The 11,886-nt window shown below is 35.0% G+C and overlaps 1 protein-coding gene across 1 annotated transcript; it reads left to right on the top strand.

Annotated features, from left to right (window-relative positions):
- Positions 1-4,749: 4,749 nt before the first annotated feature.
- Positions 4,750-10,866, top strand: LOC140006090 (RHOMBOID-like protein 12, mitochondrial). The gene is made up of 8 exons (XM_072047792.1): positions 4,750-5,264; positions 6,743-6,854; positions 6,945-7,064; positions 8,279-8,389; positions 8,870-8,914; positions 9,871-9,975; positions 10,063-10,104; positions 10,473-10,866. The coding sequence occupies exons 1-8, from the start codon at positions 4,900-4,902 to the stop codon at positions 10,566-10,568; spliced, it is 996 nt and encodes a 331-aa protein (XP_071903893.1). The 5' UTR covers positions 4,750-4,899; the 3' UTR covers positions 10,569-10,866.
- The last annotated feature ends 1,020 nt before the right edge of the window (positions 10,867-11,886 follow it).

Genomic DNA, 11,886 nt, shown 5'->3' with positions numbered 1-11,886 from the left:
TAAAAAACACAACTAATCAAATTAAAACATCAAAAAGGAGCCGGATTAACTTGAAGCCGAATCACACATGGCTTGAACCATCGACCTTTTCCTTCACTTGATTAAGGTGAACAAGCTTCAAATCATCATCCTCAAGACCTTCTGTGATGACCCCACCTCCCCTCTAAGACGTACCCAAGGGTTTGGCGGACCGCCTGCCTAGCTCTCGCCAGAACTCACTAACTCACTCAATCAACTCTCAAAAGCAAGTAAAGATGTGCCAATCAAACTTAACATATATACAAACATTAACACAGATATACAATCCTCAAGGTTAAGTACAAAAAGTTTAGGGTCCAACCAACTACTAATACTATCACTATTACACAACAAAAGTTCTAGTAAAAAATTTAGTCTTCCTCTAATCACCCGTCCTTTCTCAAGAACTCTGTAAGGAAAACAAAAACTAAAGGAATGAGCTAAAACTCAGTGAGGTTCCCATACACATAACCAAGCAATTGAAACAAGGACATTATTCATTTAATAACAATCAATCGAGAAAACATTCACAATATAAAAACAATGAGAACACACTCATTAAAAGGATACATGCTCACGTAGAGCCCTTCGTTCAATCATTCATTCATTCAGCCAGTCATTCTCTTTCATTCAATCATTCATTTCTTCCCTTATAACTTCAACATTTCAATTCATTCATTTCATTTCCCGCCACTGGCCAGTTCTCCACCAAACTTCGTGGTCATACTGGAGTATACCAAACATTATCCTAGAGTCACCAGTCGCCCGACCGTGTCCATTTCTGGCTCGAGTCGACTGGCAACGAAGGGCAAGGGCCCAATTCAGCTAATGCGGTACCATGCAGCCCACATAGCTTACATTCATGCACAAGTAATGCTCAATCAGTTAATCGTTTGAAAATTTACTTTTACTTAGGTCAAGTGCGATAAAGTACATACTCGACCATTGAAAATCCATTTAACAGTCATTGGAAGGCATTTAACACTCAATCGAATATTCACAACAAGTACACTGTTATTTAATACACAAATATGCAAGAAACACTCACTCTAAACAAGTCACGTTTTATCAAAATTCAGTTCAGGACCGTCACCTTGGGCACTCTCGAAATCTGCAGTCAAATATTTTCCACAAAAAGCCAATGATACACGAGTGCAAGCTGCATAACTTATATTTCTATATCAAAGGAAAAAGGCATGAAAAGTATAGTAAGTCATATAGGCAAGGTGCACGCATAATTTGTAAAAGAAAATGATCAAAACGGTTAAGTTCAAAGCCAATATGTGCGACTAAAAACCATGTTTTGAATACTTGTCTAGAATGTTAGAAATCAGGTTTAGAACACTTGAGAAGTACATGTTCAGTCGGACCAAGGATATGGAAAACAAGAGAAAGGCAACGAGAAACAATGAAGATGGCAGTTTCGCCATCCTTTGGTGTTTTAATCACAAATAAAGCTACACTTATTAGATTGAGGTAAATTTTATGACGTTTCGAAGTTGAGACATAGACCTACATTTCCTATGAAGACATCGACACCCAGTTCTCGCATTTTCAAGGTCAAAAATAGACAGTCAGAAGCACATGAAAAACAGGTCAGGAAAATTAGAGTTTTTGCGCAGTCAGGAGTGCTCCGGCCAAATCATAAGCTAAAATGATCCAATTGATCTGAAATTTTGCAGATAGAAAGTTAACTCAAATCCATATAATTTTCATGTTTTGTCCAAAAGCTGATTCAGTCTAAAACAGGGAGAAATTTGCAGCCCAAGTTGATTCCAAAAACAGGGCAGAACTGAAATTCAAGTAAGAAATTCACTTATTGAAGTTGTAAACATACATATCAAAGCTCAACCACCTTTCTAATATGATTGGACAACCTATATCAAAGTTACAAACTTAACAAAGGCTGAAATCTCACTTCTTAAGCTAAAATTTGCATATAACCATCACTACTTGCGATTAAAAGATAGAAATTCTACCTTAACACTAAACTAGCTTCTACTAATCATATAAATGCCAAATCAAAGATGAAATAACTTATATAAAATCTGGAAAATATCAATAAAACTGAAATTTATCATTCCCAACCCTAAAATCGCAAGAAACTCCATGAAATCAATCAAAATCAAGTTATCCAACAACATTTAAAGAACAAAAGGAGCTTCTAATGATTATACCTTCCAACACCTTGAAGACAAGCAAAGCAAACCCTTTTCTTCTCAAAACACTCCACCCTTAGCTTGCTATCACCTTAGATGCGAAGTTAATTGGGGTAGGTTTTGGTAATTAGAAGAAATCTCTCAAGATTTGGTGAAGGAAATCAAAGGAAAAATGGAGTTTTCTCTCTTGGTCTTGCTCCTCTTGAGGTTCGGCCACCTTGAGAAAGAATGAAGGGTTATTTTGCTCCAAATGAAGTGATAAAGATGAAGACTCAAGTGCTCCAAGACTAAATGAAAACGTGACACGTGGCACTACTTTGACTAATGCTTATCTCTTAATCTTTCTTCTTAGTTTCTAACCACTCATCTATGTGGTGTTCCTCTAGCTCACTCTTAACACTTCTAGGCATATATTCCTTGGTATATAACATCCGTTCATATCCACTAAATTTAATACACACTTACTAGTGAGCCACACTACCAAAATGCACTATAACTAAATACGCACCACGATATAAAAACAAACAATTAAAATTTAATTCAACCATAAAAATACCTTAGAAATTAAAGGATTTAAACTAGAATAAGTCAAAATATTATTTAACGCACGTAAAACGAGAAAAGAATTAAAAATTTTTTTTTTCAAAATCGCACACCTTCAATCACCTTTGGAATGACTTCTTGACTTTGAACACCATCGAACCAGCCCTTGAAGTCCTTCACGTAATTTCTTAGCTCGATCACGTGACTAGTCCTAATGGAACTTGAATCTTGTCCGATGGCATAGCTTGATTTGCATCACCTTCCTTGTGCCACCACCATGACCTCCTACCTCTCTTTCTCCCAGCCCCAATCTGTAAACTGATCACCTCCTCCATCAAAGCTTTCCCTACAAGCCTGCTTCTTTACTCACCTAAAATAAATACTAACTGATCCAACCCCCTCTTTAGTTTCCTCCAAGATATCTTATCTATAAGCAGATGAAAGATGGGCTTTCGTCACCCTCTTCTTAGTCCCAGAAAAATACTCAAGGTTTTTTTTGGCTATATGATGCCTCTCCTTTAAAAAAAATGAAATAGAGGAGGATATCATTTGTTCTTACAGATTTGTTCCTCTAAGAATGAGTTCTGTGCGCTTCGTTGATCTTTCACCAATAGAAATAATTTGGAAAGGCAAAATTGGTTAAGGACTAACAGTTTAACTATGGTTGAAAAACAGACAAAAAAAGGGATAATTTCAGAAACCTCCGAGGAGGTTTTTGACAATTTCACTAGTCTCCCCTAAAGTTTACAAAATTACACAAACCTCCCCTGAGGTTAAGGTTTTGATAACAAAATTAATCTAATTAGAAAAAGTAACATTAAAAAAGTATTTTAAAGAAAGAGATGAAACTTTTATTTCATAAATACCCCTTATGCATGCATATAAGTTGCATTAATAAAAGAATAAAAATAATTAAAAATTAGAAACAATTAACACATACATTTCATCACTCAAAAAGTTTACATTTAATAAATTAAACAACACAAATAAGCAACAAAACTACACTAATGATCATAAGATTCAACAAAATAGACTAGTAATCTCTTTTAACATAATGTTTGCCATGATTCTTGTGATTTTGAATAGAAAATTTTTTGAAATTTGCCTTTCTTTTCCCTCCTTCCTCCATTAGATATAACAATTGATATTATTTTATAAATACAAGTCATTGTTCATTATTAAAGAAATTTTCAACAGTTATTTTCATTAATTAGTTACTAATAGTTAATTAATCCTCTAATTATAAATCGTTAGCTATTAGTAAAGGAGAATGGAAGAAAAAGAAAGGCAAAATTTAAAATTTTTTTTGTTCAAAATCACAAGAATCATAACATATATAATGTTAAAAGAGACGACTAGTTTATTTTGTTAAATATTGTGATTATTAGTGTAGTTTTGTTACTTATTTATGTTGTCTAATTTATTAAATGTGGACTTTTTGAATAGTGAAATATGTGTATTAATTATTTTTATTCTTTTACTAATATAACTTATATACATGCATAAGAGGTATTTATAATATAAAAGTTTCATCTCTCGATTTAAAGTACTTTTTTAATGTTATTTTTTCTAATTAGACTATTTTGTTATCAAAACCTTAAGCTTAGTACAAATTTCAGGAAAGGCTCGTGAAATTGTTAGAAATCTACTTCAGGGGAGGCTAGTGAAATTGTCAAAAATCTCACGAGAGGTTTCTGACATTATCCCAAAAAAAAAAATTAGAATTCTGCCTTATCTACAAGTAAGCCTGTAGATCGGTTCACACAAGTTTTACCTTTTCTTTTTTGGCTTGCCCAGCTCTTTCTTTTTTCTTTTTTTTTCTGGCTTTTATCACCAACTCAATCCTTTTCCCTTTGGTTTAAAGGAGGTGCTAGAAAAAAATTCAAAAGAGGTGTCAAAATGTTCCTTCCTGACTGTTCAGAATTTCCTTCCCGTAGAATAGGATAAATTGAATTATACAAATATTATGACTGTGGAAAAAAAAACCCAATCCTTTCCCAGTTAAAAGTCGCAAACAATCGAAGAGTCCGCTTTCCCTTCCTTTCTTTTCGTTTCTCCCGACGTGTCAGATTTGTCCCTCTGCTCCAAGCCAAGTTCAAAAAATTGTTCTTTCGAAATAAAGACCTTCTCGGTCTCGGTCTCGGTCTCCTGCCACCTGAGAAATCTCTCTTTGGTTGCAATGCAGAGGCTTCTCTCACTAAAACTCCTCTCCAAAACCTCCAAAACCCTCTCCAACAACACAACCACAACCTACTCCATTTATTCAAAAACATCTCCTTTTCTCCCCAACACCAATAGCCCGTCTCCCCAAAACAATCCATTCTTCTCCCAGTACACCTCATGGACCTCGTATCGACCACACAACAGAGTTTTTTCAAAAGAAATTTCAAATGGGTTTTTCTCAAATCCATCAAATTCTACAAAGCTGCTGATTTTGCGAAATTCCCCTTCAACGGGCCAAACCATAGTTACGGGCTTGAGAGCTCAATTTGCAAGAAGAAACTTTCATTCTAATTTTTCCTTTGATTCCAATCGCCGTTCCTGGTAAGTAGCATTTTATTTTATTTTCTGACTGTGTTTCGTTATTCGTGAATCTTGTTTTTCTTTTCTTTTCTTTTTCTTTTGGTTTTCTGTTTTAACTGGAAAATGCGAAGGAGAAAAAAAAAAGGTAAAGTTTGAGTTTTTAGTAGCATGATCAATCTACTTTTTTTAAAAAAATGTGAAATCCAAATTTCGTTCTTCTTTTCTTGTCTCAATTTTCATTTGGATTTACACTTTGGAATTAAGTAGCTGTTCCAGTGTGAAAATGAAACTGAGAGATCAGTAATTTTTGCACTGTTTTCTTCTCTTTTTGTGGTTTTTTCTTTTTCATTTTTTTTTTCGCAAGTACGGCTGAATTATTGATACTTGGAAGACTATCTGAAAAAAAGTTGTGGTGAGAGATGAGAATGCTTTATGCGTGTCATGTGGTAGTTGGGTGGACTGTACTATGTTTTTCCAGTTTAGTCTATAACGCAGTGGTTCACTCATTTGATGCCAAAGGTTTCTGCAGTTTTATCCAAAATTGCATCCTTAGTGTCTCTCTCACCCACAGACAAAAACACAAAAGACACAACGTTTTACCTTAAGTTCCTCAGATGCCCTATGACATCGAAAGCTCAAGCTTGCACCTTCCCAGAAAGGGTTGTGGTGAGAATAATTAGCTTCCTAATCTGATGCTGAAAGTGTACTTTTCCTTAACTAAATATGCCATTTTACATAAGCTCAAGTAGACAACATACACAAACACACCACATTGCTAGTAGCACTTTTGCTTAAAGTCTTTAGCTATAATAGTTCAACTTTCTACAATACGGAATGGGTCAACGACAAAGGAAAAGAAGGGATTACTATATGATTTTGACTGTTGTCCGAGCACATTATACATCATAAAACTTTGAGCATTGACCTTATGAGTTTTCTCCCTTTGTAGCTCTATGGAACTTTACAGCACCACCAGGATTATTTCTTGAAAAGTAAAAAATCTCAACTAATTTCCATGGGAAGAATATATTAGTTATACATTTTAGTATCTTGAGTTATTGGATATGATAAGAAATGACTTGAACAATCTTATTCTCTCATAAATATTTAGATTATTATTCTGGCTTAATATGCTGTCTTAATTTGGACCAGCCAGGTTAGCTTCTTTATTTGATCTGCCAAATTTCTATGGTTTCCCATAAAATGGTTGTTCAATTCTTCTTGCAGTCTGGTATAATTCTCATAAAACCATGTGGCATTTCTAAGAGTTATGACAAGGTGCTGAAAGTTATTTTGAACGGTTTGCTAGCTGGTTCTAAAATATTAAAAATGTGACATATTTCTGCTTCTTGCTTTCTGCGTGTCAGATATGCATCTGATTATTAATGAGCTGCAGAGGCATCTTTTATTGGAATGACTTGCCTTCTTTGTTCTCTATGGTCTCAAGCTCAGTATTCTTCTAAGTTAATGGTAAAGTAACAGCCCTTTCTTTTTTGTAGGTTCCAACGGCTTACCACAGATGGTGTGGTTCTGGGACTAATTTTAACTAATGTAGCTGTTTTCCTGTTATGGCGCATTGCAGACCCATCATTTATGAAGAAGAATTTTATGGTAATTTGCTAACAATATTGTGCTCGTTTTCCTCGAGTCTTTAGACCTTTTATTCAGCTTATTTTAATTTTATTACTGTCTTCTAACCAGATTTCTTTGGACAACTTTAGAAGTGGAAGAATTCACACAATCATTACTTCTGCATTCAGTCATATTGACATCGGGCATATTATCTCTAACATGGTGGGGCTTTACTTTTTCGGAACAAGTGTAAGGAATCAATCCTTTGAACTCTTTTTTCAATATTACATCTATATGCAAATTTCACTTAACATAATAAGTATCCCCAAGAGAATGAGGAATTCTCTTCAGGTTTAGAAAGGAAATGTTTGAGAATGATATTCTTCTTTCTTGCAGATTAATTTACGATTCATGAATTAATGTACCTAATGTTGGCACACACAGTTGGCTGCTATGGCTTGTTATGTAAATCTGGCTGTGTATCCATATCAAAATCATGATGTGATTTTGCTTGTGCTGCTGCCAATTTTGTTGGAAAATACATGTTAATTGGTGTTTTATGTCTTAGAAATTACCAGCAGTTTCTATTTAATGCCTAGTTCAACATATTTTACTTGCTTCTCTTTTTAGTTGTTCTCAATGTTGGTAGTGACTGTGATTCAGTAACGTTGTGGAGAACTTGTTGACTAATTAATTGACCTATAGCTTATGTGAGGCTAAATTGCAGACTGCCTGTGTTATTCGGACTTGGCTACCAAGTCCTGCCGACGCTGCTACTTTAGTGCAAAATGGAGAGTCAGACACAGGTATGGCAGGGCTAAGTGAAGAGTCCAAGTAACATAGCAGCCCACATTTGGCTGCAGCTAACAATACAACCCTTTCTGTTACTCAACATGACCAAATTCTAATGCATTGAAAGGAACTATATCTGGTTAGATGACCTTGCTATCCTTGTTATAAGTGAACCATTGTTTACTTAACATTAATTGCAAATATGTGATGAACTATTCATCTTGTTAGAATATGTGATTAGGTAGTTCATTTTTTTTAAACCTCAAACCTACTTAGAGAGTGATGAAATTTATTTGGATAATTGATCGCCTAATTGATTCTGGAAATTGAAATTGATTCAATAGAGGAAACACTCTGACACATGGAAAGACGGCTAAAAGAGTGGCTAACAGTACTCTAATTTCTTTGTCACCTTGACCAAATGTAGCATCAGAAAGTGAAGAACCTAGTGGAAAGGTGGGAGAATCTGTTGGCAAGTTTTACTTTTGTTGTATTGATCGTTTTCTCTTGCTGTCTTGGCTTGTTATCAGCTCTTTGCAGTGTGTGATAATGTTGTCCCTTATAAGAAAGTATATCTGGCATATTCTGGCACTCATTCTTTATGAATCATTGAGAAGCATAAATTGGGCGCATACCCATTAATGAAATGTTTCTGTGCTTGTCTTTGTTAGGTGGGAATCACTTTTGGACCTACGTATTTGCTGAAACTATACCTAGCTGGAGCAGTTGGTGGCTCAGTTTTCTATCTAGTTCACCATGCTTTGTTGGCCCCATCCTCCAAGGTAGAGTGACTTAATTCCAAGTTCTTAAAGAAGCTCTGGTGAAATGCTTGTTTTTGTTATAAATGGCAATCAAACTCAGAATAGCAGTTTGTTCCTTAAATAAGGTGCTTCTTGTTTGTTTCGTCAGCTAAAAGTGAATATAACAACTGATATTCTTGTTTGTTCTGTTCAGCATTAATTTATCAATTCTAAGTAAAGATACACATAATGTTTCTTTATCCTTCAAAAGTAAATATTGCAGTGCTATGCCTTTGCTTTCTGTTACTGGGGAGATAAGTGGAAAGCACCAAGTTGAATATGAGAACAGCAATCTTGGTGCCAATCATTCTAACATCATGTGGTCAAAGAGTATCAGTGCAATCTATGACATGATAGAGGGCTGGCTGCACTATTTGTACTTGTAGATGCAGCATGGTATCTCCAGCTGTCTTTTTATTTGCTGATCTATTGATATTGTTATAAATGCTTTGATTTGTACAGGGAAAACATATGTGGAGCTTTGACCCTTCAAATGTCCCTGGTCTGGTGAGTGCACTGCCTTGTCTTCATTTGGTGTTTAATTGTCATCCTTACTTATGCTGCTCTGCCAGTTAAAAACAAAAACATGATGCAGTAGGCAAGATAACCATTTAGGGAGAATTGCCTTCTTCCAAGTAGTTTTCTGTGAACAGAAGATACTGAGTTGAGGATCTTCCAACTGGTTTGTGAAGTAGTTTGTAGTTTGTTCTGATTCGTCAGTTGAAAATTTTGTCTTGAAAATGCATCTGTTAATGTATGGATAGAACCCATCTTATTAGATTGTATTCTTCATACAAAAAAACTCACAAAAATTGCAAGTTGTGACTGTCCTGAAGAGCTATGAGTGCTTTTACAGATTGTCTATTAAATGAATGAGATTCTCAGAAGAGAAACTAAAATAGCTAGCTATCTCTATCTTTCTGCAAATATTCCTTCTATCACGATCTTCCTCAACTATGGTTCTTTTTGTGAAACCACTTAAATCCTAGAACTTACTATAAGATTTCCTTGTGTTCACTGGATTGTTTGAATCCACATTCTAAGTCGTTTCTTGTACTTGTAGATTAGGATTTCTCCAACTTATTTTGTTTGATCGAGTCCTTTAAACAATCATGTATTATATGTAAAATATATTCTATTCTTACAGCTTTTGCTTGTAGATTGGGAGTTGGGATATGCTCACTTGCAAGCCTCTGTTTAGACTTAATCCTGCTTTTGTACATCATGTCTGTTTACATTGCCAACCCTCCACTCCTTGAGAAAATATTCCACATCCTTATTCTTTTTTCTCTTAGGATAGTGAGACCAAAGCACTTCTGCCTTGTTGAATAAAACATGTAGACAGTAAACCCAAAATGTTGCAATTTACCTTTGCCATAGTTTTCTTTTCCTCATTTCGTCAAGCATTAGCAACAATTAAATCTGAAAGATTTCCTGAGTAATCAATCTGCTTTTGCTTTCAGGGAGCAAGTGGGGCAGTTAATGCAGTAATGCTTCTTGATATTTTCCTCTTTCCAAAGAAGACTCTCTACTTCGACTTTATCATACCAGTTCCTGCAATCTTATTGGTAGGTTTTTCCCTCGTGTTTTCTTCTATAAATAAGCTGTTGATTTGGCTATATATTCTGACATGGTTATAATAATAATCATTCTAGGGAATCTTTCTTATTGGAAAAGACATGCTACGAATAATGGAGGTATGATCTTTTCTTTAAATATTCTTTTTCTTTATGCTTTTTCCATATTATCCAAGAACTTGGACCAAGTGCTCCTTTTCTGGTCGCAGTTACCTTGTCAATGAATGCACATAGTGGTGTATCTAAATATCATTGTGGAAAACGGTTAAAAGTAATTGTTTTACAAGAAACTTAGATTTCATTTTTACTGGTATAATCATCAAAATTAGGCATGGGTTTCCCTGTTCTACTGCCTTCAGCTAAATGATATTTGTATATGAGAGAATAGGCATTCTTTCCTCTTCCAGTTTTCATTTTTGACTTCAAAGGGTTCTCTATGTTTCCTAACTTTGATGCAAAACTCCGACTTGCTGTTTTTGTTAATTCAGGGAGACAATCGAATCTCTGGATCTGCTCACTTAGGTGGTGCCACAGTTGCTGCTATAGCATGGGCACGAATCAGAAATGGCCGTTTCCGGTTTTAAATTCTCACATTAGAAAATCATTCCAACTTGATTGCTAACTGTTAATCTCCCCTAAGTATAGTAGGATTATTACTTTTCGGAGTATAAGTTGAAGCATCACTTCTGCATATGTTTAACGCTGCAAGGAAATGAAGAATGCTGTTTAGTTTGATATCAGATATTGTTGCTTCGGATGATAGCCTAGTATTTAAGAACTTTTACTTTTGGCATTTCTTCAAACTCTGAAAAGAGAAGGGAAAGAGACACGTTCTGCGAATAGATTGTGGGTTAAATGACGATTTACCCAAGCATTTCTTGATCTTTTTCTTGATAAGCAAAATGTTTCTGAATGGAAACTAATTGGGAAGCCATGTGTTTTTGTTGGATTTGCGACTTGTGGTAGAGGGTTTGGATCCGGCAAATGCAAGGGGCTTTGGATCTTCAGCAAACAGATTATTCTTAGGTCTTGGATGCTATAGCAATAAGACTGATATCTAATTGAAAGTTGTCAATAATGATGTGCAGTTTACTCAACCGGGTGTTTACTTGAAAACCCTAAGTAGAGCCATATTAAAAAGAAGTCAACATGATGGAAAATGGATGGGAAAAATGGTGAAGTCTATGATCCATATAATTCTAGCTGATAGCGTGTTTTCTTTTGAGCCTAGTGACAGATCATTTTGTCGTCCTGGTACTTCTAGGGACACGTAGCAATTATTGATTGCTCTCTGCTGGCCTTTTGTGCGTCATTATCTTTTTGTTTTCTGCTGTCCTTTGGGTTGGGAAAACGAAGTGGAAATGGTTTAAATATGAAAAAGCTTGAAAAATGAGGAGGGGACGAGCCATCAAGGTATGAGAACTTCATTTGCAATTTTTGGCCAAAGCAAAGTATCCAAGTTGAAGCTCCACAATTGCAGTTAGTAATGTATATTGACACCATGACCTGCTGAAGTTTGGTTCTGTCCTTTTTGTTATTTTAACTATCAATAACCTTTTACCTGTATTATAACATTTGATCTTATTTTAGTTACATAATCATATCCTTCTTCTTCTTCTTCTTCTTTGGTTTTTTAGCTGCATAATCATGTCTTTTTCTCATTCTTGATCGTGAACGAGAATATGTCAGATAACAAAAAATGGTTAACAGTAAAAAATGATACTCTATCCAAACTCTCTATAATAAATGTTCAAAATTTGTCATATTAGTTTTCGAGTGACATCATTTAGACTACTGTTACGAATTCAAGAAAAATCTTTAACTTATGGGACTATAATATTTTTGAAACTGTAATGATCATTTTCCTAGGAAAGATAAGAAGTATTATAGGATCCACTTATT

This window comes from Coffea arabica, chromosome 4e (assembly GCF_036785885.1).
Source record: "Coffea arabica cultivar ET-39 chromosome 4e, Coffea Arabica ET-39 HiFi, whole genome shotgun sequence".
NCBI classification, from domain to species: Eukaryota; Viridiplantae; Streptophyta; class Magnoliopsida; order Gentianales; family Rubiaceae; genus Coffea; species Coffea arabica.
The sequence above is the reverse complement of the archived record's forward strand: the minus strand, read 5'-3'. Positions and strand labels throughout refer to the sequence as shown.